This window comes from Leptinotarsa decemlineata, unplaced genomic scaffold, assembly GCF_025532065.1.
Source record: "Leptinotarsa decemlineata unplaced genomic scaffold, Ldec_3_MD MMD2_tig00026354_RagTag_RagTag, whole genome shotgun sequence".
Lineage (NCBI taxonomy): Eukaryota > Metazoa > Arthropoda > Insecta > Coleoptera > Chrysomelidae > Leptinotarsa > Leptinotarsa decemlineata.
The window spans coordinates 1,720,240-1,746,914 of record NW_027412702.1 but is presented as its reverse complement, the minus strand read 5'-3'; the positions used below and the strand labels follow the sequence as shown (position 1 = coordinate 1,746,914).

Sequence of the window (26,675 nt, the reverse complement as noted above, 5' to 3'; positions counted from 1 at the left end):
CAATTTGTTCATTATTGATGTTTAGGTTAAGGCTATTAATATTAATGGTATCATATCTGTATTTACTTGTGAATATCATAGCTTCAGACTTGAAACGTACCCTTTGGCTACGTTGCTGGAGGTAGTTATTTAGCCATTGATATACCTTGCCCCTTATCCCATATTGCTTGAGTTTATCCAACAATATTTTACGATCAATGGTTTCGAATGCTCTCTTCAGATCAAGGAACACAGTAATTACATATTTCTTATTATCCAATTGAGTTTTTATATGGCATAAGGTTCATTGTAACGCGGACTCGCATGAAAACTGTTTTCGAAACCCTTACTGATTATTCATTAAAATACAATTTGACTCAACATGATGTAATAACTGATCGTATACAGCCACTTCGAGTAATTTTTCGATAGGTGGTAAATTATTGATTGGGCGAAATTCATCAGCTTTATTGGTATTAGGAACTTTTTGAATTGGTACAATAGTGCTAATTTTCAAACTTTGTGGAATTTCACCAGTAGTTAACGATGTAGGTATTAACGAAATTCAGAATAGCATGTCCTATAGTTTCAAATATCTCCTTCAGCATCCTACAGTTCAATATTTCATGAATAGAAAATTTATTGTTCATGCCGCGGATTATTTTTCGTAAGTGAGGCATTGTGAGTACTTCAAATTTATCGAATGGCATGTATATATTATTATTTAAGTTGGTCCAGTCTTCATTAATATTTATACTATGAACTATACTGTGAATGCTTTCAATAAAGTAGTGATTAAAACTTTGTGCTATTTCTAAGTTGTCTTTTATAGTTTTTTGCCCATCTAATTTATCAAAAATTATATTGAGTGGAGTGTTCAGATCATTTTTATTAACTAATTTTTTTAGTGTTTTCCACATTTCTTTTAGATTGTTTCTGAATATATCAATCTTATCAAAATAGTACTGCCTTTTCTTTACTTTCAGAAGATTTGTCACCTCATTTCTAAACCGTTTGAAAATTTGCCATTTACTTTGAGTTTCATTATTAGAGTTATTTCGGAAATCTCTGTAAGCTCTGTCCCTTAATTGAATTTTATCAAATACTTCATAATCGAACCATGGAATATTTGACTTATATCGACATTGTTCTATAGGCGCCATATCGTTGATTACTTTTTCACATTTTTCCAAGAGATCGCGATAAATAATTTCAACATTAGCGGAGTCCAAATTGAAAGTTTGCATCATAAGACTAATTTTAATATTATCTAAATTTTCAACATTAAGTTTTCTGAATTGCTTCACATTAACTTCAAATTTGATGCAATTAATTGAATTGACTGATATTATCGAGTGATCAGTGATTTTGGGGCAATTATGAACTTCAGTTTTTAAATTATTGAGATTACTCAAGACATAATCAACTAGTGTTTCGCTAGTATTTGTAACTCATGCAGGGAAGGCAGTTGCGGCGGTACCGGTTGGGGGCCGGCGGCGCGTGCCTATAAATAGCGTGTCGAAGGCCTCGCTTCGCCCTCCAAAGACCAATCTGCATGGAGTATGTAGAAAGTTCTTAGGAAGGGACACCAAAAACCATGTCCGCCTATACACGGCGAGCAAGGAATCGTCAACACGGACCAAGAGAAAGTGTAAGCATTTGCTGACAACTTCGAAAGGCAGTGTAGTAATTCACGAACAAAGTAGAAAAAATCGAAAACCAGGTCAAAGAGACAGTACGAAGGATAAGACGGCAACAAAGGGACAACGCGCAACCCCTGACACCGACATCACCCGAGGAAGAGAGGCATCGTAAGGTGCCTAGCCACTCGGAAAACCCCAAGCCCGGATCAAATTCCAAACCGTGCACTAAAAGCCCTACCAAGGAAGGGTCTAGCGGCAACCACATACTTCCGTATAACCATAGGCCAATAAGCTTAACCCCTTCCATAAGCAAAGTGGCAGAACGAATCATCACCGGAGAGATATTCCTAGACGCCTCCAAGGCGTTCGACAGAGATTGACACGACGGACTACTAGCCAAAATGAGACAATCGAATATTTTCTAGCTGACAGGCGATGTCACTGCATAGTAGAACAAGAATTCTCCACCATGCGATTACTGGAAGCAGGAGTCTCACAACGTGTAGTCCTTTCGCCACACCTCTTCTCGGTATACACAGCAGACGTGCCCAAGTCAAAGAACAAATTCAATAAGTTGGCACTCTACGCGGATAACACAGCCCTTCTGTCGAGATCAACAAGCCAAGCACATGTCACCAGATACTTGCAACAGCAGACGAGTAGACTAGAGAAATGGGCCAACCTTTGGAAAATCAGCATACAAAAGTCAGGCGATACTGTTCACCCATAGGCTGGTACACCCGGAAGGAAACATCACCTTCAACGGACAAGAGATTTCGTGAACCAACGAAGAGAAATACCTGGAAGTCACCCTCGACAGAAGACTAACGTTCAGGACACACGAACGACAGAGAATAGGGCTGGCGAGAGCCGCCAGAAAGAACCTATATCCAATTATTGGTCGCAAAAGCAACATGGGACTCCAAGTGAAGTTGCTGATAATAAAGACCGTATTACCACCAATTACAATTACTACCAGCCACATACAGGCGAAATATCCAGAATATATATATACATATATATATATATATATATATATATATATATATATATATATATATATATATATATATATATATATGTATATATATTCCGGAACCTGAACATCCACTACGTAGACGCGTATATGTGAAAACACACAGACAACGTGTTCGACAGAATCCGATCGCACGACAATCCATTGACACGCGATTTACACGAAGCATTGAATAGGGATGACCCCAGATTTCGAAAAAGAAATAAACACAGAAGGCCAACGAAGCAGAACCAGAGACCACCCCCGAGAGTCGCTATCAGGCGGCTCCAGTAAGTATAAAAACTTCAAGATTTCAAACTCACTTCTTTTGCTTATCCACTGAGAAACACTTGTTCGCGACACTCGTCTCCGGTTAGTTTTTAGGGGCCCCCATGCAATAATTACATCAAAGTAAAGTCACGATTCAATAAAGTATTAGATTAGCATCTAAAGGCTGGCTTTAAGTCAGATGTCAATCTTGCTGAAGTGCCCATCAGTAGGTTGAGGTCCACTCATAAGAGTGAGGGTGGATGGACGAGATGCAATGTTCTGCACACAGTAACCGTGTGGGGAAGATTTTATCTCAGGGCATTCAACCCGGGAGGGGGCATGGGGTAGCTTTGCCCCATAGTAGTTTATGATTAGCAGCGATCGCACATACTTATATGTATATTTAGTATTCAGCATCAGCCGGGGCGGGTCACTGGCTACACATATATTTCTCTCAGACGAAAGTTTTATACATACAGTCAATCCGCATTGAAATCAGTCGAGTCCCAGGTACACTGCTATTTGGGTCGGTTCTTTTCTACAATGATAAGAGGTAATAACTTGAAGCCTGTCTACCCGATTGGTTTCAGCGTGGTCCTGCTGCTGCATTAACAAGAAACTAACCTATGTGAGGTATCTTGCATAAATGTCTATCCGATATAGATCAATTTTCATCATGGTATCAGCTGGAGAAGTAATTGTTTTTCAGTAGGCAGTTACCAGAAGCTTCTGTGTAGATACGTTGAGAGACATGAATGTTTTGAGATCCCATTTCGAAATATTGATTTTATTATACGTATGTTTCTCTCCTCGATACAGTTTTCGGACTTATTCTGATTACAATCATATGAATAATCTGATGAAACTGAATTTAAAGGTATATGTTCTTACCATATTTTTCCCTTTCACCTGCCACTTCATAATCGTCTTCGCCATGTAACGCATAAAGGTCCAAAGGTTCTCCTGTGAAACCGTCTGAAGGCCTAAAGGGATGCTCAAAGATAAACATTTGGTAATTTTATGTCTACAAAAACATACGCAACAGCTTCTTCTTCTTCTTCTTCTCCTGCTTCCGGAATATAATAATCCACAGAATAATCATCGTCTCCGACCAAACTGGGACATGAAATTTCTTCCTTGGTATAATGTTTTACCGACTCTTCCGACTCTGATGCCTCCAATGGTTGACTCACCAAACTACAAAATGAAAATTGTTCATTAGTATGGAATATAACCTTGTGGTTTTGAGGAAAAATATTTTGAAGAAGGAGAAAGAAGGTTTCTTGGGAAAGAAAGTTTTTGGCTTTCTACTACTCTATCTTGATACAAAAAAATGTGGGAATCTTCCATAATTTTTTGTATCAAGATGGAGTAGTAGAAAGCCAGAAACATTCTTTCCCAAAAATTATTCACTCCTAAAAATATAACCCCTTCAATTCGAGAAAGAAGGTATTTGGAAAGTTCTTTCTACAATCAACTCATTTTGAACCTAATAAATCATTCATGTTCAACTTCGTATATGGAAATGATGTTCCATGTTTCTAAGAAGCCAACAGTGACGTGAATAGGCCAAAACATATTGGTATCCAACTTGACACAATACAAAATTATCGACCAACTCGTGGAATTGTATGCTCAACATTATGACGATAATATTGATAATAATTATAATGATAATTTTAATAATAATGGTAATTATAAATCTTAATCGGATGAGTGCGGAAGGTTGTCATTTCTGGCTCATTGCATCAGCTTGTGGAACATGATTCTCAGACCCAATAGTCACTTACCTCACGGTGTGGGGAGTAGTCATTGGTTGATAATGCTGGCGCGCCCGCCCGACTGTATCAAAGCTTCGAAGACGGCCCAACCAGCTAACCCTTTCGGAAAATTGATAATAATACGTTATTGACGAAATAAGCGTCCACGTAATACACATAATTCTCAGTCTCAATGATCACTTACCTCAAGTTGTGAGCAGTGATCATTGGTTGATGATGCTGGCGCGCTCTTCCGGATGTATCAGGACCTAACCTCCGGAAAATTACAAATAACGATGATAAAGATAATGAGTTGAACAAGAATGTCCATGCAATATATCATGCCTATGGTGAGTTGCGTTATCACTCACCCGAGCAAATAGTGCAAAACCAAACAGGCAGCCTAGGCGAACCTGGGAGGGAGAACTCATCTCTTCTCCCGATATCGAACGTGGGTCCATTGGGGTGATGACCTGATACACTAAATAGTTGATTGTGGAAAATGAAGAAAGAGGTCCCCAGAACAACCAGCTTAGAGACAGCTTAAGCGTTGCTACGAGAGTAGCAACTTGGTAAATGGTACTTGGTAAATGCTTCTTGGTGTGAAACTTTTCCGGAGTATAATGTTTTTCCGCCTAGAACCTAAGGGAGTGTGTCTCTCATCTTCGGTGGCAGGAGCAGATAGCTAAGGAAGTGGTAAAAGTGTCAGTTCTACCACCCGTAAGCGCGGTTGCTTGAGAGGATACTCGCATCACACCACCAGTGGAGACAATCAGAACACGCAGGAAGCTATACCGAATTAGGGCCTCCAATAATAATAATTAACTTTATCAGGTTGCGCTGGTCGAGACCTATCTCAAAGCCGCGATACATTCGGAAGTGCGCGCCAGCATTATCAATCAATGACAACTCCAATACTCGAAACAACCATCTTGACAGAGTGGAGTGGATAGAGTTTGTAGAATTCGAGGAGAAAATCTTGATATTTCATTTATATTTCCTTCTCTTCGCGGACGATATTTATTTCGCCAGGAGCTGAAAACTCCACTACAAATATTGACTTGCCCTGATAGTCGAGAGGAACTACATCAGGCTTATCATCTTGTATGAGGATGTGAACCAAATAGTTTCAATATTATTAACACCATTATTATTATTATTGATATTATTATAATCATTGGAGAACTTGGTGGACTGATGCCCTCTCTACTCTCGAATCTCAAGATCATGTTGGCTTGCAGACAGGCAGAAATCTTGGCCGGACAAATGCATTAAGCTATAATTTTTGGATCATTGCATCTGTTTAGGAAACATGATTCTCGGATCCAATGATCACTCACATCACGGTGTGGGTGATGATGCTTGCGTCTTCTCTCGAATGAAACTTGAAGTATGAAACATTTCGTCCGCTACTGCGACAGTAGTAGCTGACAAAATGTTTCAGAAACCAGGTCCACTAGCCCGAATTTTCAATAATAATAAAAATGATAATGAGTGAGATGAGGACGGAAACTGAGGGGTTCATCATGACCTGCCAGGATGGTGTTTTCAACACCTCAGTCTAAGGCAGTCGCGTGATGGGTATAAAAGTTCCTTACACAAGGTGCAGGGCTTGTCACGAGGCGTCTGAAACCCTTAAGCAATTGCTGTCAGCATTTCCACCAAATGCGGTCTCAGCCTTCATCCATTTGTCCCACTCTCCGGAGAATATTGAATTCGTTTTGAATCCTATATATCAATGTTGACTTGTAATCAAAGGGATATTATAGGTTAACAAATGATTATAATAAAAGAAATCCATTTGGACGGTGATAAAACGCTGTCAGAACATAATTTTCAACATTGTGGATTCTACACTGGCAATCATGGGTGTATTCATTTTGAAAATCAACTTTGCAGAATTAGTGGTTGAATTATGGACATGGTGAAATTATGACCAACAGTTAACCAGAAATATCTTATACCCTTGGAATAAGACGGAAATTCATTCCTAATTTACTGACCTTACAATTTCTTGCTTCCGTTTATTCTCAATTTGTATTCGTTCTAAGAATACCTGAAACGATTTCTGGTGCTAGGAAGAATTTGAGAGGCGATTCCTTGCTAACATTTTCATTGAACTAGGTACGGTTAGTCGTTAAAAGGTCGCTTCATTAAAAAATGTATGAACACGCGTGCTGAGCTGATAAAATAATCCAGAAGTGATCAGAGGAAAACTTACTAAATAACCCATAATTTCGTTATAATGCTGTCTCAACTTATGCTAAGGTAACTTGTCCTTCGCATTCGATATCTTAACAGCGTGTTTTCTAGAATTGTAATTCTACAAATATGTCATGAAATATGGAAAGATCAGATGATAATATTACCACTCAAGAGATGTTTTGATTACCTTTCCTCCTCGAACACAGATTCTTCTTTAATTTCCTTGGGTTGTTCATCCTTCTCTGTCTTTTCTCTCCATAGGGACAGCAAAGAATCGGAGAAATGAGTATTTTTCAATTTCACTGGTTTTGATCCATCTATTCGAGCAATAAATTGATATAGGTCTATGAAAGTTTCCAACGGTATCATGGCAGATCCACCTTCGGGTTCTTCAGTCATTATTTCGCATATCAGTTTCATGGTATTCGTTAAGTCCTGGATAGTGAAAACAAATGACGTAATGAGGTTCATATGATAGAAAATTTGAAATATTCCTTTGAATTTCAGTAGGTGTTTCATTTTTCGAATTTATACGCCTTCTCATTAGGGATACCACAATTGTATCTTTAATACTCGAATACAGTTACTTATTTTTTTTTGGAATGTCATCAGATGATCTGTTCAACAACTAATCCCATAATAATTCTAATTTTTCATATTTGTAGTGAACACTTTCAATCGGACGCTCAAAATATCTCAGGCAAGAAAGTTTATTCAGTATAAAGTAATAATATGACATGAAATGATATGAATAATATAATATGAAGAGAAAGGATGAGACACATAGTACCTATTATTACATTGACAACTGAATGAAATTATCGAAACTCTTCATAATTGAACAAAAATTTTGACTATTTCATCGAGCTAGAGAGTCAGATACCTTCCAACAATGAAATTAGAAAAGCAAAACAGGAGTTCGGAAATCTGTGAAATTATTCAATAATAACATTCAATGATAAAAATGACGTATCTTTTATTTTCAGAACAGTCTTTCCATATACAACTAATATCAGAGAAGTGGCATTCAACACTGTTGCTCTTCCATGCAACCCCCCAAATTACCAACAGATTTGGAGGCATAAGTAAAAATATCAAGATTTGAAAAAAACACATACATTGAGAATCATTCCAGCAAATGCGAATCACAAAAAAAAAATGAAATGAAATGAAATTTCGGCTATCCAATCTTGGCGCAGTTAAATAACAAGTCTTCAGAATGCATTTAATGAGGAGAGCTATCATAGAATCTGGTAAGGAGTTGTAGATCTACGGATGAATATGAAAATCACATTTGAAAAAGTACAGTTTTGTATGAGGGAATACAATATTTATAAGACAACCTTGCAGATAGACGAAATATATCAGATCTTCTCAGAATTTTAGATGATAGATAAACTGGAGCATTAGGACAGTTATTCAGTTTGTAGATTGATCAGCAAATATGCAATATGTATCTCTCCTTCATGTTTAACCATAAAATAGTTCGGAATGCAGTGATAACATACTTGCGTAAACCATAACTGTATCTTATACAAGCATTCTGCTATTCATGAAGGTTATTCCTGTCCCTGGATATTGAAGGAGCATTTGACAATGCACTACCTAAATCTATATGATCTGGCTAGGAAAGGTATAGAATCGACCATAACTGGATCTATGCCATGCTAGTAAACAGAACTACAACTACGACTCTTCAAGGCGAGGCAATTAAGTTCAGGGTCTCCAAATTCTGCCCTCAAGATGGGGTACTATCTCCCCTTCTGTGGTCGCTCCTGATGGATAGTATGCTAGATGCCCTCGATAGAATGAAAGTAGATCTGCAAGCTTATGCAGATGACCTTGTCATCTTGACAAGGTCCATGTTGGGAAGGGTAGCTTGAAATATCCTCCAAAGAACGATGGAAGTTGTTCACAGTTGGTGTCTAAGGGAGCAGCCCCAGAAAAACTGTGAGGATCCTCTTCACCAGGAGAAGAAAATTGGATGATCTAACGCCGCTTACCCTCAATGGTAATATCATTCCATTTGGAACGGAAGTGAAATATCTTGGCATTGGCCTTGATAAAAAACTCACCTGGAACGCTCACTTGGATAAAGTTTTACACAAAGCCAGACTGTCCCTATGGACATGTCGAAGGATTTGTGATAAAACTTGGGGTTTAGATCCCAAACAATTCCAGTAGATTTATGTGATGATTGTCAGACCAATGATCATTTATGATGCAATTGCCTGGTGGCCGACGGCTTCACAGGCCCAGGCAATGCTCTCTGGCTTACAGAGACAGGCTTGTCTGGACATCAGTGGTGCCATCAGTACCACACCGTCAGCGGCCATGGAGATCCTTCTAGATCTACCTCCTCTCCACATTTTTCTGGAGAGAGAGGCTAAATGGACTGCATATAGACTTGTGCACATTGCCAATTGCACAAATCAGTTTGATGCAGAGTGCAACTGTTGGTTGACACTGGAAGTCACAGCATTTTGGAAATGACCTCTGACTTTATGCCTCCAACTGTCAACTACGAACTGCCGTGTAAAGTACTGTTCCCGAGAAGAGAGGACTGGATCCTCCACGAGAAGGAACTATTCAGAGCAAATATTTGTTGGTTCATAGACCCAGGACAGAGATATCAATCTGCCTCGGAACCAAGGCGACTGTATTTCAAGCAGAAATTTACGCTATTGAATTGTGTGCGGGAGATTGGAAGAATCCAACCTCATACACAAGTCAATAAAAATATTCTCGGACAGCCAAGCGGCATTTGAAGCTCGTGGATCCTACCGAGCAACGTCTAAATTGGTAGCAAATCGCCAAAAACGACTCTCCTCGATAGGAAGCAGCTTCATCGGACCAGAACCTGTCATTAGCATCGCTTTAGGCTTTGTCAAACAAAGACTGTATGGCAAGAAGATTCATGGACTTCTCTCAGAATCTTCCAGGAATGGCTCACTTCAAGGCGTTTATTCACCCTTCGAAGGTTGATACCAAACAGTTGTTGGATTACAGTAGGGATGAACTTCAATGTCTAACAGGCCTTCTAACAGGCCTTCTTTTGAATCATCATATGCAGACAGTGTGTGTCGCCTCTTTCTGTAAAATGACGAAACAGCAGAGCACATACTTTGCGACTGCCCCGCGGGGGACCGAATCCGGTTTCAAGAATTCGGCAGAGCCGTACTCTCACCATCTGGCCTGAAAGATCATTCACCATATAAACCAATCGGCTTCGTTGAGAAGCTGAGTTTATTTGGTTGAGTGCGAATAGAGAATAAACCCTGGAGGGTTGCGGTGGAGGGTCGAATATACCCACTCACTTTGGACCTAACCTAACCTAACCTGTCCCTGGTTTCCAATGCAGGCTAGAATGTTATATCCCAATATGCAGGACCAGACGGATTCAAAGAGTCATAAAACCTGAGTTGATAATCAGTATTTAGAATATACCTGACAACTTTCTGATATTTTCATACACGTTTGTCCAATAGATAGTTCACATGATCCTCAAACCTTAGGTTAACATCAATAAACGGACCTAAATTTTCAACATTCTTAGAAATGTACAGTGGTTTTCTGACCTCTCCATTCCTATCACCTGAAACAATCATCTCAGTTTTGGAATGGTTCAACCAAAGACAGTGTGATTTTGATACTTGGGAAATGAAATGAAGATCCGAGCATATACTTCCGCAAGGAATTTTCAAATCGGAGGAAAGAAAAAACTTGTATAGTTGAGTGACATCAACGTATTGATGACTCATACAGAACCCTCGTAAAGAATCCTCCAAAGAATACTTGATGATGTTCATGGTCGGTACCAAAAAAAGTAGGTGTCTGCAAACCCCAGCAAAACTGTGATCGTTTCCTTCATCAGAGAGAGAGAGAAATCTGAATGAATTGCCTACCCTTTTTTTCAGTGGCAAGGTCATTTCATTTGCAGTGGACATCTTGGTATTATCACTTGGAAATGCTTTGGCATGAAACCAGACTGTCCTCATGAACATGTCATAGCGTTTATGGAAAATTTCAGAGCACAGGGTCCAAACAATTCCATTGGATATGTTTGATGATTTTTAGACCATTGACCACATATATAGTAATTATTGGAGTAATTGTATGAAACTGAAAACTTTGCACAAAACTGTTCAGGCAGAGTTTTCTGGTCTACGGAGACAGGTTTGCCTGGCTACCACACTGTCAGCAACTATGGAAATCCTTCTAGACTTACCTCCCTTCCTCCTTTCCAGATCTTTCTGATGAGAGAATTGTACATATTACCCCAAAAACAGGCTTATGCGAGACATAACAGGTTACTTGTCGACAATGGAAGTATCGGCATTCTGGGAATCACCTCCGACATAATATATGCAACAGTCAATTACGACTTGTCTTATACAGACTCAGTCCTGAGTAGACACAACTGGGTGGACTGGGAGTAAGAAATACTAACAGATAGCTGTTGATTCATATATAGATCAATTTACCTTCCTCAAGCAAAATAGATTTCTGCAGAACAAGTTTTGGAAACCTATTATAGTTTAAATCGTCAAGACAAAAACTATTGGTCCATTTGATCTCTGCAACAACAATCAAAATATAAACAAAGGTAGGAAAAGCACTTTTCTCTGGCGAGGAATAAATCATCAGAAATGCAATACTCTTCTCGACGCGCGTTTCCCCAACCAAGTTGAAGGAAGGTAAGTAGGTAGGTCTAAAGTGAGTGAGTCTATTTGACCCTCCACCGCAACCCATAAGGGTTTATTGTAGCTCACACCTATTCACACTCGGCCAAATAAACCCAGCTTCTTGATGAAGCAGATTAGTTTATATGGTGAGTGGTCTTTCAGGTCAGATGGTGAGAGTACGAATCTGCCGAACTCAAAGAACCTAATTCGGTCCCCAGCGGGGCAGGCACAAAGTATATGCTCTGCAGTTTCATCATTTCCCAGACAGAGTCGACACACATTGTCTTCCGACAGTCCAAGTCTCTGCATGTGATAATTCAAATGACTGTGACCTGTAAGAAGGCCTGTTAGACATCGTAGTTCATCCCTACTGTAGTCCAACAACTGTTTGGAATCAAGATTTGAAGGGTGAATAAACGCCATGAAGTGAGCCAATCCTGGAAGATTCTGCCAGAAGTCCATAACTCTTCTGGCCATCCAGGTGTTAAGTGTTTGTTTGGCAAAGCCCAAAGCGATGCCAATGACAGGTTCTGGTCCAATGAAGCCGCTTGCAGCACCCTCCTTTGCAAGAGAGCAGCAGCTTCATTGCCTTCCAGGCCAGTATGGCCAGGAATCCAGACCAGAGACAATCTGTTTAGTCTTCCTATCGAGGAGAGTCTTTTTCGGCAGTTTGCTACCAATTTAGATGTTGCTCGGGTGGAGTCAAGAGCTTCCAATGCCGCTTGACTGTCCGAGAATATTTTTATTGACTTGTGAGTGAGGTTGGATTCATCCAATCTCCCCGCACACAATTCAATAGCGTAAATGTCCGCTTGAAATACAGTTGCATGAGTTCCTAGGCAGGTAGATAACTCAGTCCTGGGTCTGCGACTGAAAACACCTGTACCAGAAACGGAAGGTGTTTTTGATCCATCTGTGAACCAACAACTATCTGCTTTCAATATTTCCTTCTCCCGCAGGATCCAGTCCTCTCTACTCGGAAATAGTACTTTATGAGGCAGTTCGTAGTTGACAGTTGGAGGCATAAAGTCAGAAGTCATTTCCAGAATGCTGAGAGCTCTTGGGCCGTTTTCTGTGAAGCCTTCGGCCACCAAGCAATTGCACCATACGTGATCATTGGTCTGACAATCATCACATGAATCCAATGGATTTGTTTGGGACCTAAACCCCAAGTTCTACCACGAATCCTTCGACATGTCCATAGAGACAGTCTGGCTTTGTGTAAAACTTTTTCCAAGTGAGCGTTCTAGGTGGGTCTTTTATCAAGGACAATGCCGAGATATTTCACCTCCTTTCCAAATGGAATGACCACACCATTGAGAGAAAGTGTGAGTCTTTTATCAAGGATAATGCCAAGATATTTCACCTCCTTTCCAAATGGAATGACCACACCATTGAGAGAAAGTGTGAGTCTCTTATCAAGGATAATGCCAAGATATTTCACCTCCTTTCCAAATGGAATGACCACACCATTGAGAGAAAGTGGCGTTAGATCGTCCAATTTCCTCCTCTTGGTGAAGGGGATTAACACAGTTTTGCTGGGGTTGACAGCCATCTGCTCCCTCAGGCACAAACTGCGAACAACGTCCAACGCGCTTTGGAGGATATTACAAGCTACCCTTCCCGACGTGGACCTTGCCAGGATGACAAGATCATCTGCATAAGCTTGCAGATCAACTTTCTGTTTACTAGCATGGCATAGATCTAGCCAGTTATGGTCGATTCTATACCCTTTCTAGCCAGTGCATTTTCTAGGAAGTGCATTGTCAAATGCTCCTTCAATATCAAGAAATACAGCAACCTCAATCTCTATGTTATCAAGGGATTGGAAGATTTTCTCAACGAGATTGTTTAATGCTGAATCTGTCGATTTGCCGGTTTTATAAGGATACTGGTGGTTATTCAGTGGGGATGCATATAATGCTACCCTCCTGATAAGTCCGTCCAGTATCCTCTCTAGTCCTTTCAGCAGGAAGGATGTAAGGCTGATTGGTCGTACCGATTTGGAGTGTGGGTCTCTCCGGCCCACTTTAGGTATATATACCACCCTTGCTGCCAACCAACTGGGTGGTATATAGTTGTAAGGTGAGTTGAAGGAAAATAAATGAATATGTTCCAATCAGGATACACTATGCACAACAACCTCATTAGAGGTAATCATGACTCCAAATATTACATCAACCGAATATCTGATTACGTTGAAAAATGCAATGAGCTTAACTACATAATATCGTGTGATTTGCAGCCAAGGTCATCTTTAGGATAGAACATTGATTTCAGCCATACATTGGGCTGTTATGCGGTAAGAGTGATTTATAAAGAATTGGGGTTCAGCACTGCAAAGATGGCGTACTATGCACTCAGAGATTATCACTTACGCTACGTAATATACGGAATACGGAAGCATGCAGTCCAACTTTATTCAAAAGTCTACTCATTTTACAGAAAAGGGCAATATGGTATATAGGAAACCTCAAACCAAGAGACTCCTGTAGAACCTTCTTCAAGAAACATAATATTCTAACGATAACTGCATTATTTATACTGGAATCAGTGTGTTTAATAATAAGCATATATTTAACTTTGCTGCATCCTCTTCCCATTAAAACACCCGAAACAGCAAACACACTTTGGAACTCACTGTGCAAACTAAAAACATCACCAGAGACTCCATATTTTATAACGGTGGAAAAATGTACAATCATTTGCCTATGGACGTAAGATCTGCCAATATAAATGACTTCCAATTCAAGAAGTTAGTCAAACAATTTCTTTCTGATAGACCCTATTATACTTTGGATGAAAATTTTAACGGTAGCTTTCAACTGATTTACTCGTATTTTTTATTTTCATTTATTAAGGAGCTCCTAAGTTGTTACTTTTTATGTCTACACTTTTATAAACTTGACTTTCACTCTTTTATGTATACATATCTTTTATATCCTCCATTTCAACATAGTTTGTACCCATGCAGCATTTTTATTTTAATTTCATTGGTATGCATTACATTTTTTTAAATATTTACTACGCAAGCTTTGTCTACAAGATTATGTCTTATGATAATAAAGCATATTATTATTATTATTATAACGTAGGATTGAAATCAAATATATAACTCCTTCATCACAATACAACAACAAATGATTTGTTTCTTTTCAAATTATCACTTCGTTTCCATCCTTCATTGTTTATGTATTTTACACATAACATTAAATTCATGAACTGAAAAATCATTCAACTATAAATTACGTGGATACATTACTACCCCCTCCCTCCTTTCCCACAACCATCTCAAAGTGAGAATGTATTAGACTGTTCAGATAATGAAAGTTATCTCTATATCATTGAAGATAACGAAAGTAACATTTATCAAGGACTAGAAAATTGATAAGCTGACAGCTTTTTATATCTTACATATAAGATGAAAAAATGACAAAACGAAAAGAGGTATGAAGAAGTAATACGAAGGAAATTGTTCCAGTTCGACCGGTAAATGAAAAAATTGAGATTAAAAAACAGTTGACTACTGAATAGAATAGATTCACATGTAATCAAATCTCAAAGAATTCAGGACACGCTACAACCGATAAACATTCAATAACGACGGATATTCTAAGAAAAAATATTTGATTTTTTTTTACCTGCAAGACTGAGTTGAGGATAGTTTGTATTCCACGTAAAAACAGAAAAATCATGTGAAAAAAGCGAAAATTTGAGAATGATTGCGCGGGGAAAAACTTTTGGAACATTCAATAATTTAGATTCCAGGAACGTGAAGAGTTGCACTACAGTCTAATCTCAAGAAAGAAAGCTCTATAATTTTGCAAAAATAAAAATGGTTCTTCATTTTTTTTACTTTTGTTATAAATATGTTCAGTACTTCTCAGCAACCGCAGTACTTACATCAGACAAGTGAGCAGCACAAAGCCCGATAAACCTCAACCAAGGTATAGCATCGGGATTGTCGAATCCTCCAATACACAAAATCGCTATAAGAGTATTGTGGGACAAACATGCTCCAGTCCATCTATCCCACAGAATCCTGAATGATATCGTTTGGTTGTTTTGCAACTGGTAGAGAAGGGCTTTCAACCAACCCGGAGTTATACCACAGTGGTCACGAGGTATAGGGTACTCTAAACGTGGTTTCACTGGGGGTGGGATATTCAATGAAAGGCAACGAAAATAAGCTGTTGACCATCTGCAACAAGAAATAACTTGCGTAGTTTCATAAAAATAATACGAGTAAATAGCATTAGGTTTTTCAAATGAGTGACACGTTCAAATTAACAATAGAAATATGCAAAACTACAACGACTAACACTCGTACATACTAATGACACTAATGTCACTTTCTAACGCTAGCGCGTCAAAACTAAATCGGATTCTTTAGTGCGATCGCACTGTTCATAATTCATAGATCAAATAAATTTGCTTCTTTCCAATTCATTATTCCAAAGCAAAAGTCAACTTTTCGATACATGTTACTTGTGATGGGTGTTACAAAAATGGTTCAGATCTCTACTTATAGAAGATGAAAGAGAACACGTATGCTGTCCGTATGGATTTCTGGCTGAACAAAAGGTCCAACAGTACATATGAAAAGAGCAGTACATATGGAAAGAAATCATTTTTTAACGACAAATCACAAGCACTTGAGGCGCTCTGAGAGCGCTGCCTGTGCGAAAGTAGTGATTTACATTGGATTTGAATCGCTGGAGATTAAATCCATTTGGAAAAACGTTCTCAGGAAGTTGATTCCACATAAACGCCGTTCTTCAAATGAAATAGATCCTAAATGAAGTTGGAGGTGTACTGAGTTGAACCTCAAAACGATGAGCAGCCATAGTCCATCGCGTATTTCTGATATGTACCGGTGGAAGCAAATGTGCCAAGTCACTTGAACACTTTCCGTGAAAGTATCTATAGAAGAGAGACAAATCTCCAACCTTTCTTCAATGCTCCAGACTATCAAAGTTGCAAGTGATGTTCGCGTCTCCAATCAGGCAGATGGCCTGATTGGAGACGCTGTCTTGGTTTTTGTGGTAAAACCGCTGTCTTGGTTTTTGTGGTATTGAATTGAACCTGGTTACTTTCACTTCTAGATCCTCATTAAGATTTGCAACCTCCTATTGCCGGTGAAAAATGTGCATCCGCACCCAATGTCGTGGAATCCGAATGGAATAATGAAACAAGTGTGCTGTCGTCAGCAAAGCAATATATTGGATTCTTGTTTTTTTTTTCAATAAAACATTGTTATACCATAAAAAGAGGGTTGGAGACAATATAGAATCCTGGGGAATTCCAGCGTTGATGGTAAAAGTATTCGAGAGATATCCATCGACGTCCACTTGCAGGGAACGTTTTTTCAGGAAGCTGAAAAGCCATACCCAAAAATGATCCGACAATCCATAGCATCAACGTTTGGCCAGCAAACCCGCATGCCACACACAGTCAAAGACCTTAGAAATATCATGCACAACAGCTCTTGACTCTCCATGTTTCTCGATTGCGTTATTCCAAATATGGGTGACATACGATAGAAAGTCGCCTGTTAATATTTGTTTCCAAAAGACATATTGATGATCGCTCAAGATGTTGAAATCTTCCAAATATTTGAGGATATGGTGGTTTACTGCTTTCTCCATGATTTTTGATTTCACTGAAAGCAAAGCGACTGGTCTATAGTTATTTCGGGAGATTTTTCTTGCCCTGTCTGAGAATAGTTTGAACGCGAGCAATCTTCGAACAAGAAGGAAAAACCCCTTTCTTGTAAGACAGGTTGAAAAGTCTACAAAATACTGGTGCGAGTTCATTTGCGCACTTTTTAAATACGATGACGGACACTTCATCAACAGTTTCAAAATTCGCCTGGCTAGACATTGTCGAAAAGTAATTTCCGGCATTGTGGATTCTAGTGTGGTAATAGTGGGTGGTGCCTTTCCCAGAAAATCGACTGTAGAGTGAGACGCAAATTGTTCAGCTAGTAGATTTACTTTTTCTATAGCTGTTGTTGCAATTGAACCATCCGCTTGTGTTAGTGGTGGAATTGTGGATTTTGTAAAGTTTGGATCAACAAATTTAGTTACCGACCAGAAGGATCTAGACTCGTTGGGAGTGGCAAGCAGTTTATCCCTAATTCTCTGATTGTGAAGTTCTTTACTTTCATGTATCCTAAGTTTGCAATTGTTGCGAGCATTAACAAACCTAGTTCGGTTTTCGGCACTGGGATTTTGAAGGCGACAGCTTGCTCGCAAATTCTGTTGAGTCAAAGTTTGTCGTTAGAAGTTCGTTTCATTGAAAACATAACGAAGATTTGCTAGTTGCACATCTCAGGGGTGCACCGGCACTTCTAAGATGTAACAGTCATCTCTTCGTAAAGTAGCTTACCCGAGAGCTATCGAATTGGAATCAATTCAGTGGAAACTCATATAAATCGTCATCCTTACCTCAGGCGTTTGTTTCCGGATATGCAGTATGTGTTAGTTTTTATTTGAGAATATTTTTGAAACGAACGTAAGCCTTTTTCAACATTCAAAAATTCATTAAGTACCTAAATCATCCTCATGTGGAAAAAAACTCTTTTTCCCTAATATTATTGAATTAAACAAAAATTTGTTTTTTCTAACAAAATAACTTATCGATTTTTTCACCAAAGAATTGTGAAGGAAATTCGACAGATATTATTGATATGAAAACTGCAGTCATTTGTAGGAAACGGAATATTGCTTCTTCAATTCATATAAATAAGAAAAGTTAACTTCAATCTCAATAAAAATCACAACTTCTGATAACCATGAAGACATTTCCTTGAAAGCTGTGTGAGTAATGAAAAATGGAAATGCTCTCAGAGAAATAAAAAAAAATATCATATAATTATATATATATATATATATATATATATATATATATATATATATATATATAATAATTAGTGGACACAACACTCCAAAAGTGGGGCAAACCGCGGACACGTGTTTCTGGCTATTGGCCTCATCAGCGCGGTGCAGCCAAGTGTAAAGATGGGCAACACTCGTTTGCCGAAAGCAGGAAACAACACATACGTACGGAGTCAACAACAGGAGCCAACCGCGCAGTTTTGATTTGTATCATACACACTCGATAAAATCTCTATCTGTATTTATATCCTGGACCCGGATGTCACGCAAGTAGCTATACCCGCCTACGTGGTCATGTTAGATGTAGCCTGGGAATTCTAGGTCTTCTAACTGGAACCACAAATGTGCGGTTGGCTCCTGTTGTTGACTCCATAGGTATGTGTTGTTTCCTTTTTTCGGCAAACAAGTGTTGCCCATCTTTACAGTTGACTGCACCGCGCTGATGAGGCCAATATCCAGAAACACGTGTCCGCGGTTTGCCCCCTTTTTGGAGTGTTGTGTCCACGTATTGTTTCGTTTCATTCTTGATTTGTATCATACACACTCGATAAAATCCCTCTCTCTCTCTCTCTATATATATATATATATATATATATATATATATATATATATATATATATATATATATATATATATATATATTCACAATATATATATATATATATTGTGAATCTCAAGGAAATAATATTTTCAATGACAAATAAAAATAGTACAGATGAAATATCTACAAAATTGTTGAAAGAATGCTTCTCAACCATCTCTAAACCACTTTTGAACATGATAAATTATTCTTTCGAAACTCATAAAGTGCCTGATGAAATGAAAATTGCAACAATTATCCCAATTCCTAAAGTCCCAAATACGAATAAAGCTTGTGAATTGAGACCAATAAATATGATACCAATTATAGAAAAAGTACTAGAAAAAGCGGTCTACAATCAAATTGTGGATCACTTGGAAGGTAATAAGGCCCTTACATGTGTTCAGTCAGGGTTTCGTAATAAACACAGTTGTGAAACTGCTCTGCAATGTGTGCTCCACGATTGGAAGAACACTTTAGAAAAAAATCAAATAACAGTGACCGTTTTTCTGGATTTGCAAAGGGCTTTCGAAACTATTGACAGAACCAGATTATTGAAGAAATTGGAGTCAGTTGGAATTGTAGATGCAGCATTACAATGGATTGCAGACTATTTGAATAACCGGAAGCAAAAATTAAGACTTAACCATTTTACATCTGGCACACTCGATAATAATATAGGAGTACCTCAAGGTAGTGTTCTGGGTCCTTTATTGTTTCTAGTTTATATAAATGATATGGTTGAGGTGGTGAAAGAATGTTGTATACACCTCTTTGCTGACGACGCTGTTATTTATTACACTGGGAATAATCATTCAACATGCTTCAATGCAATCAACGAAAGTTTAGAAGCCATTCAAAATTATTGCTGTGGAAACTTATTGAAAATAAATACAAACAAAACAAAATGGATGTTAATCAGTAGAGATAAAATGTATAGGGAACTAATGAAAACAGAGCCAAAACTTTCAATCGATGGTGTCCAGATAGAAATGGTTGAGACATTTAAATATTTAGGGGTTTTGGTTGATCGTCAACTGTATTTTAATAACCATGCAAAAAATGTTATAAGAACAATTGCCATGAAAATTTATTATTTGAGGAGATGTTCTCCGCATCTCACTCAGTGGAGTAAACTTATAATTTCTAATACACTTATTCTTCCTCATTTCAACTACTGTGCAACAGTGCTTTATCTGGTAAGTCAAAATGTGCTAAGCCGTTTGCAAAAATTGCAAAATCGAGCTATGCGAATTATTCTTTGTTGTGCACGTGACACGTCAATAAATTCTATGCTCGATACTCTTCATTGGCTATCGGTTAAGACTTATCTATTATATCACTCCCTTATATTCATTCATAAAATTGAAAGAGGTATAGCACCTGAATACTTGCAGAATATCTTAGTTCTCAATCAGGATGTTCATCAGCACGATACTAGATGTAGAGGTAATCTTCGTGTTCCTCTGGTTAGCCGAACATATAGCCAAAACTCTATTTTTGTTAAAGGTGTAACCATGTACAACAATATTCCGGTTTATGTAAAAAATTCTGAAAGTCTGAGTATATTTAAAGTCAAACTCAAGAAGCACCTATTAACGGATGGAATTATATTGTAGTAACATTTTTTTTTTTACAATATATTTGAGGTGAGATGTAAATTAGTAATTAATTATTTTTAATATAAGTATATTACAGCTTAATGACATTGTACAAGTTACAAATATATATATATATATATATATATATATATATATATATATATATATATATATATATATATATATATATAGTATAATCACCACGCGTTGTTGAGGCTAAAGTGTAATTCAATTGTTTTTACTTTTTAACAATTACTAGATATTGGAAAAGGTAAAATAGAACTGCAACCAAACACGCAATGCCTTAAACTGCCAGACAATTTCTGCACTGTTCATCAGGAAAAAATGAATTGATTCAGAGTATTTTTCCGGATATACAGATTAATTACTTGAATCATAACTGGCTCAGTCATTGGGCGATTTTGGCAGCTAAAAATGTTGATGTTGGCGAAATTAACTTCCAGATACAACAGTTGTTACCAGGCGATCTGATGTCTTTGTAATCAATCGACACTGTTGTTGATGAAAATGAAAGTGTAAATTTTCCAATTGAATTTTTAAATTCGCTAGATATACCTGGAATGCCACCACATAATCTTCGATTAAAGATTGGTTCCCCTACTATTCTTCTACGTAATTTGAATCCACCTCAGTTATGCAACGGTACGCAATTGGTCATCAAAAGAATCACCGGAAATAGTCTTGAAGCAACCATTTGAACTGGGAAGTTTAAAGGAAAAGTGGTCCTGTTGCCACGTATTCTAATAATACCGTCAGATTCTACCATACCCTTCAGAAGGCTAGTTTCCAATTCGTTTAGCTTTTGCCATGTCTATAAATAAGTCTCAAAGCCAAACAATGTTCATTTGTGGTTTATATTCGGAAAATTCATGTTTTTCTCATGGGCAACTGTATGTTGCCCATGTGTGGGGAAACCGTCGAATCTATTAATGTTAGCTAAAGACAGATTAACCACAAATATTGTGCACCGATTAGTGCTAAATTAAATTGAAATTAAAAGTATTTATATTTCAAAATAATAAATATTATTGTTAAAGATTTAAAACTATTTGCTCCACCTACCTCATTCATAAGTTTAAGTGTCACATGTTATTTACTAACAACTTTGTTATATACTCATTTGTTACAAAATTGAATAAAAATAATAATAAATTTTAAAATTTATTTTATTGATTTTTCTTTATTATCAACAGTACGAAAATTTTAATCAATCGTCTTCAAAGTCCTTCCCCTCCAAATCCCAATCCAGTGGATTTTTATACCAGCTTTAACGTTTCCGTCTTCGTTCGTAAATAATAATTTCATTGTACTAAGGGGTTACGGTAGTAGAAAATATTTCATGGAGGTCGCCATATTTTTTTACAAATGGCATCTATGTAAAAAAGCATGGTGGTCCCCGTGACTGATGTTCTCCTACCGTTCCTCTTAAGTAGTTTACTACAATGTACCAAACCCGACCCGACCACGCGTTGGTCGGGTCGGGTCGGTATATATATATATATATATATATATATATATATATATATATATATATATATATATATATATATATATATATATTACAATGTAGGTTTTCACGGATGGTAGAATATGATGTGTTGTTTTTCCGGGTGTTCATCCGTTGTGTACTATCGAATAGTACACAACGGATGAACACCCGGAAAAACAACACATCATATATATATATATATATATATATATATATATATATATATATATATATATATATATATATATATATATATATATATATATATATATGATGGACACGTGGACACAACAACAGGGGACAAACCGCGAACTCGTGTTTTTGGCTATTATCAGCGCGGTGCAGCCAAGTGTAAAGATGGGCAACACTTGTTTGCCGAAATATAGAAAAATGGATGATTAACGGGGTCTCAGCCAAAAATCCAAATCAAAACTCTGCTTTACTTTGCCAAGCTTTCGCTTCTGATGGAAAGCTTCTTCAAGGCCTATAATTCATTGAGATCTGTGATGTCTCAAAAAACATTTATTAAGAGAGAGGGAGAAAATTGTTTTGTAGTTCTTTGTGAAAATTCTGTAATGTCTCAGAAAATATTGAGTTGTGTTCGAATAGCAGTATATGATGTTACTTATTTAAATCCCCAGAAGACATTAACTACAACACCCAAATATCCCAGAAATTTTTATTTCTAATTCTACCTTTCTTACGTATGTTTCATACTTTTGAGTTATTCATTCGATCAGAGCTGAAAAATGTTTTTAGGTCGATTTATTTTCTTCGAATCACTTTTTCTCCTGTTGGTGTTCTCAAAAGCCAATATATTTTGAAACATTCAACGCAATGTTGACTTCAAAAAAAATTATTGAATTTCATTTTTCTGGCAATGGAAGTAATGAAAAATTAGTTCAAAAAATAAATGATTTTTAATACTCACTGTAAGAGATCTATTGGTTGCGATCTTATAGCAGCCTTGGCATACTGTCGGAGAAGGTAGGGAAAAGTTGGCGGAATGGAAATCTGTTCCGAACAATACATCTGATCGGTGAGTTCCGGCATTTTTTAATAACTGCACTCGTAATTATTCTATTTGTTATAACCTTTAACCAACCCAATCGCCTTGTCATTGCTTGACGTTGACATATTCGAACTTGATTCGAACTAATTATTTACATTGTTTACATTGGTCAAATAACATTGTCATAGTGATATTATTGATCCCTCTCTCCGAATCTATATTTTTTGTGTGTGTTGGTTTACACTATATTATTGACTTGATGTACTTCATTTGATTACTGGCATTTTCATTTCATGAGTTTAATTTTCCCAAAATCCATCCACAATTTTTCATGTTATCTTTCATTATCTGTGATGAAATTTTCTACAAAAAAAACTCAGCAGTAATTTTACTATTGTACATATCGACTGATGAAAAATGTATCCTTTTCACAAACTTGTTTAAAAAAAACGTGTGCGTTAAGTTAAACTACTTAATATAGAAATTATATAACTTGAGAAAAGCTCAGATTATAACTTGAATTTTATGTATATTAATATAATAAATAGTGTGAGGAATATTTCATTAATTATTTTGTGTATGTGAATAGATTATAGCTCCCATGCGGCAATTGTTACTTTTGTAGAACTAAAGAATGATACTAATAATGTACATACACAAAATAAGTATCCTCATTTTTAAGCCACCTTTCACATAATAAACGAATATTACCTCTTTCGCACACTTAACACTGATCGTCTGTCCGACAGGAGAGGAGAGGCCTGCCTTCCGCTGACTTATGCGTGAAAGAAAGAGAAGCTGTCTACCTTCTCATAAGAAGTTATCACCTTAAAATATTTATCAATTTTCAAATGTGAGACTGGTCGTTTACAGTAAAGTGGAAAGGATTTTCACTTCAGGCCTTTTTGGGTAAACCTTTAAAAAAGTATTCATTCAAGGGCGACTGCTTCGTTCAGAAATCGCACTTAATGTTATCTCTTCAAGAATATACAGCCTTTTGCAAGGCTGTCATGTTAAAAAACACTGAAAAGTGACACTTCATCCTTTCATTTTTAAGAATGAATAAAGTCATTAATATTATTATTATTATCATGTCTCCCCAAAGAGTAAATCTGGTCGGGCCTTGTAACCGATACAGTCGAGAGGGCGCGCCAGCAATGACCACTCCTCACATCGTTGGGTAAGTCAGGCTATAATTTCTGCCTTAGTGCGGCCAGCCGGTATGATTTTGAGGTTCGAGAGTAGAGAGGGCATCATTCCACCAAGAACTCCAATAAAATAATCAGAACAATCACTACGACAGAGCGGCCTGGATAGAGTCTACGGAGTTCGAAGAGAAAATCTCGTCTTACTCTGGTGGTCAAGAAGGACTACATCAGGCTCATTAGCTTGTATAAGCCTAAGGGTGGGGAGCGAATAGTTCCAATAAATTCGGCACTTCTCGTTCCCCACATCGGATTTGATATCGCTCGGAGCGTAGGGCAACACAGGCGTCTCGTCAATACCGTAAGAGTGCCGTAGATGGTAATAAAGCACTCTTAGGAATGTAGGCCGAGACCGCATGTGCTGGACATGCTGACAGCAAGTGCATTAGGATCTCGGAATCTCTATACCCATCAAGCGACCGAGGTAGACTAAGGTGTTGAAAAAACCTGGCAGGCCATGATGAACCCCTCAGTTTCCGACTTCAGCCCATTCGTACTGAGAAAAGCGAAAGCCAATGTCTTCAATGTTATTGACGAAGACCCAGTGCATTGACTTATCCTTGTGTTGCCGCAGAAGTGAGGTGATCTCTACTGCTCTTATAAGAGCATTTTGCTGAACGGGTTCCAATTCGATGACAGAGTTCTGATCCCCTCGTTCAGTGTCGAAAACTATACCGAGCTAGTTCATCAGCTGCTCGGGTAGCTCCAATTATTGCTCTCTCATGGTGGCGGATCATGCAGAGATTTGAGATGCAAACTCCTACGGAGATGCATCATTTTTCGGGTCTTTACGTCGAGTTGATAGAGCTCTTCCCGAGTCCACTTCACTACTCCAAATAAGTAGAGTAACATTGGAAAGGCAAGCATATTTGTTTCAAAAACTTTGTTCTTTCCCGACAGTTCCGATGAACAGATCTGTCGGAGTTTGTGCTGATATTTGTCGCGAAGAGAGTTATTTACTGTTGTTTCCTCTTGTGAGTGGTGTTGTTCCACCCCGAGGTATGAGTATACGTCTCTCCAGCATCCAGATTGTGTATGATGCTTCCATCTACGAGCTGCACAGCATCTACGTAGTCCCCGCATCGTCTTTCTTCTTTTGAGATGGACCAATTGCACATTTGTCTTGTTTTACTATCATTATTTGATTTTCAGATGTGCTCATTCTACTGGGTTGCTCTATGACAAGTTTCATACCACTCTAATCTAAAAAGTTGTCACTATTGAGCAGAATCACGATGTAGTTTCTGCCCATTCATCCCATTAACACAAAAAACACTTCCAGATTACTTTAAATCTACCAGTTAGTTTATCGACTGATTTGGCAATTCCCAGTGATTCCATAGATTTCAATTCGAGTTGACTGCTTGGTGAAAACAGAAACTGCTTTGAAGGTGCCTTTTTTGAAAAATTCCTGAGCACAAGTTTCTGTTGCATGAATTTTCCAAAAAGAACTTTCAATTTATGCTTTTGTTTTACGCGGGGAAGACTAGAGCAAATGGAGTTACCACCAAGAGCATAGTTGACACAGTTTTTCGGTTTTGAATCTGCCAGTCAAAAAATAATTCAAATGTCGTTTATATGGATTATTCATATGGGTCAACTGAAAATTGAATGTAAAATATGAAGAAATCTTTTTAAGTACTTCCGATATGTTTTCATCGAGCACAAATAAGTAGGTACTCTTTCATCAACTTTAACCCAGTGCTAAACAGAAACAACTAGTAGGTGGTTGTTTCTGTTTAGCACTTTTTAGCAAATGATTGCATATTTTACGGTGGTGAATAATCAACATCTTCCAACTGGAAAGTTTATATCTGTTGAAATTTGTGTTATAGTTTATAATCGAATAGCATGTCATTTCAGCAAAGGTATTCATTTGATAATGAGTGACCCATTTACAAAGTTTCGTATTCATGGTATAAAATTGAAAGTATATTCTCATGTCAAATCTATTCTCAACCATTCACATCAAAAACTACTGGTCTGGCAACTCTAAGATCTTGGACCATAATGAATATTTTAAGGATATTTGATTGTAACAGAAACTTGAGATAAATGTAAACGGAAACTTACGTAAAGAGAAACAAGCCAATTTCAATTATTTTATGCAATTTTATTTATTTTTTGTATTTTTGAACTTGTAGTTCCAGGGTGCATTTGCATCACTAGTCTGAATAAAAGGTAATATTTTTCAAATGTTCCATTAATCCATGAATTCTTACGTTTTTCGGAAATTTGATTCAAGTTGATGTTTCATTCTATGCAGAAGTTGGCTCATTAGTTGAAACTAAACTATTTCGAAAAAGTCATA

The 26,675-nt window shown here is 37.5% G+C and overlaps 1 protein-coding gene across 1 annotated transcript in view; it reads right to left on the bottom strand.

Moving 5' to 3' along the window:
• LOC111515847 (uncharacterized) overlaps positions 1 to 23,303 on the bottom strand; it is a 29,751-nt gene extending 6,448 nt beyond the window's left edge. Inside the window, exons 1-5 of the mRNA XM_074184053.1 lie at positions 23,079 to 23,303; positions 15,461 to 15,758; positions 7,060 to 7,307; positions 3,946 to 4,104; positions 3,799 to 3,890 (exon numbers count right to left, since the gene is read on the bottom strand). Coding sequence (XP_074040154.1) covers positions 3,799 to 3,890; positions 3,946 to 4,104; positions 7,060 to 7,307; positions 15,461 to 15,758; positions 23,079 to 23,200 — 919 coding nt within the window. The 5' untranslated portion in view covers positions 23,201 to 23,303. The remainder of the gene's footprint in view (positions 1 to 3,798; positions 3,891 to 3,945; positions 4,105 to 7,059; positions 7,308 to 15,460; positions 15,759 to 23,078) is intronic.
• Positions 23,304 to 26,675: the final 3,372 nt, after the last annotated feature.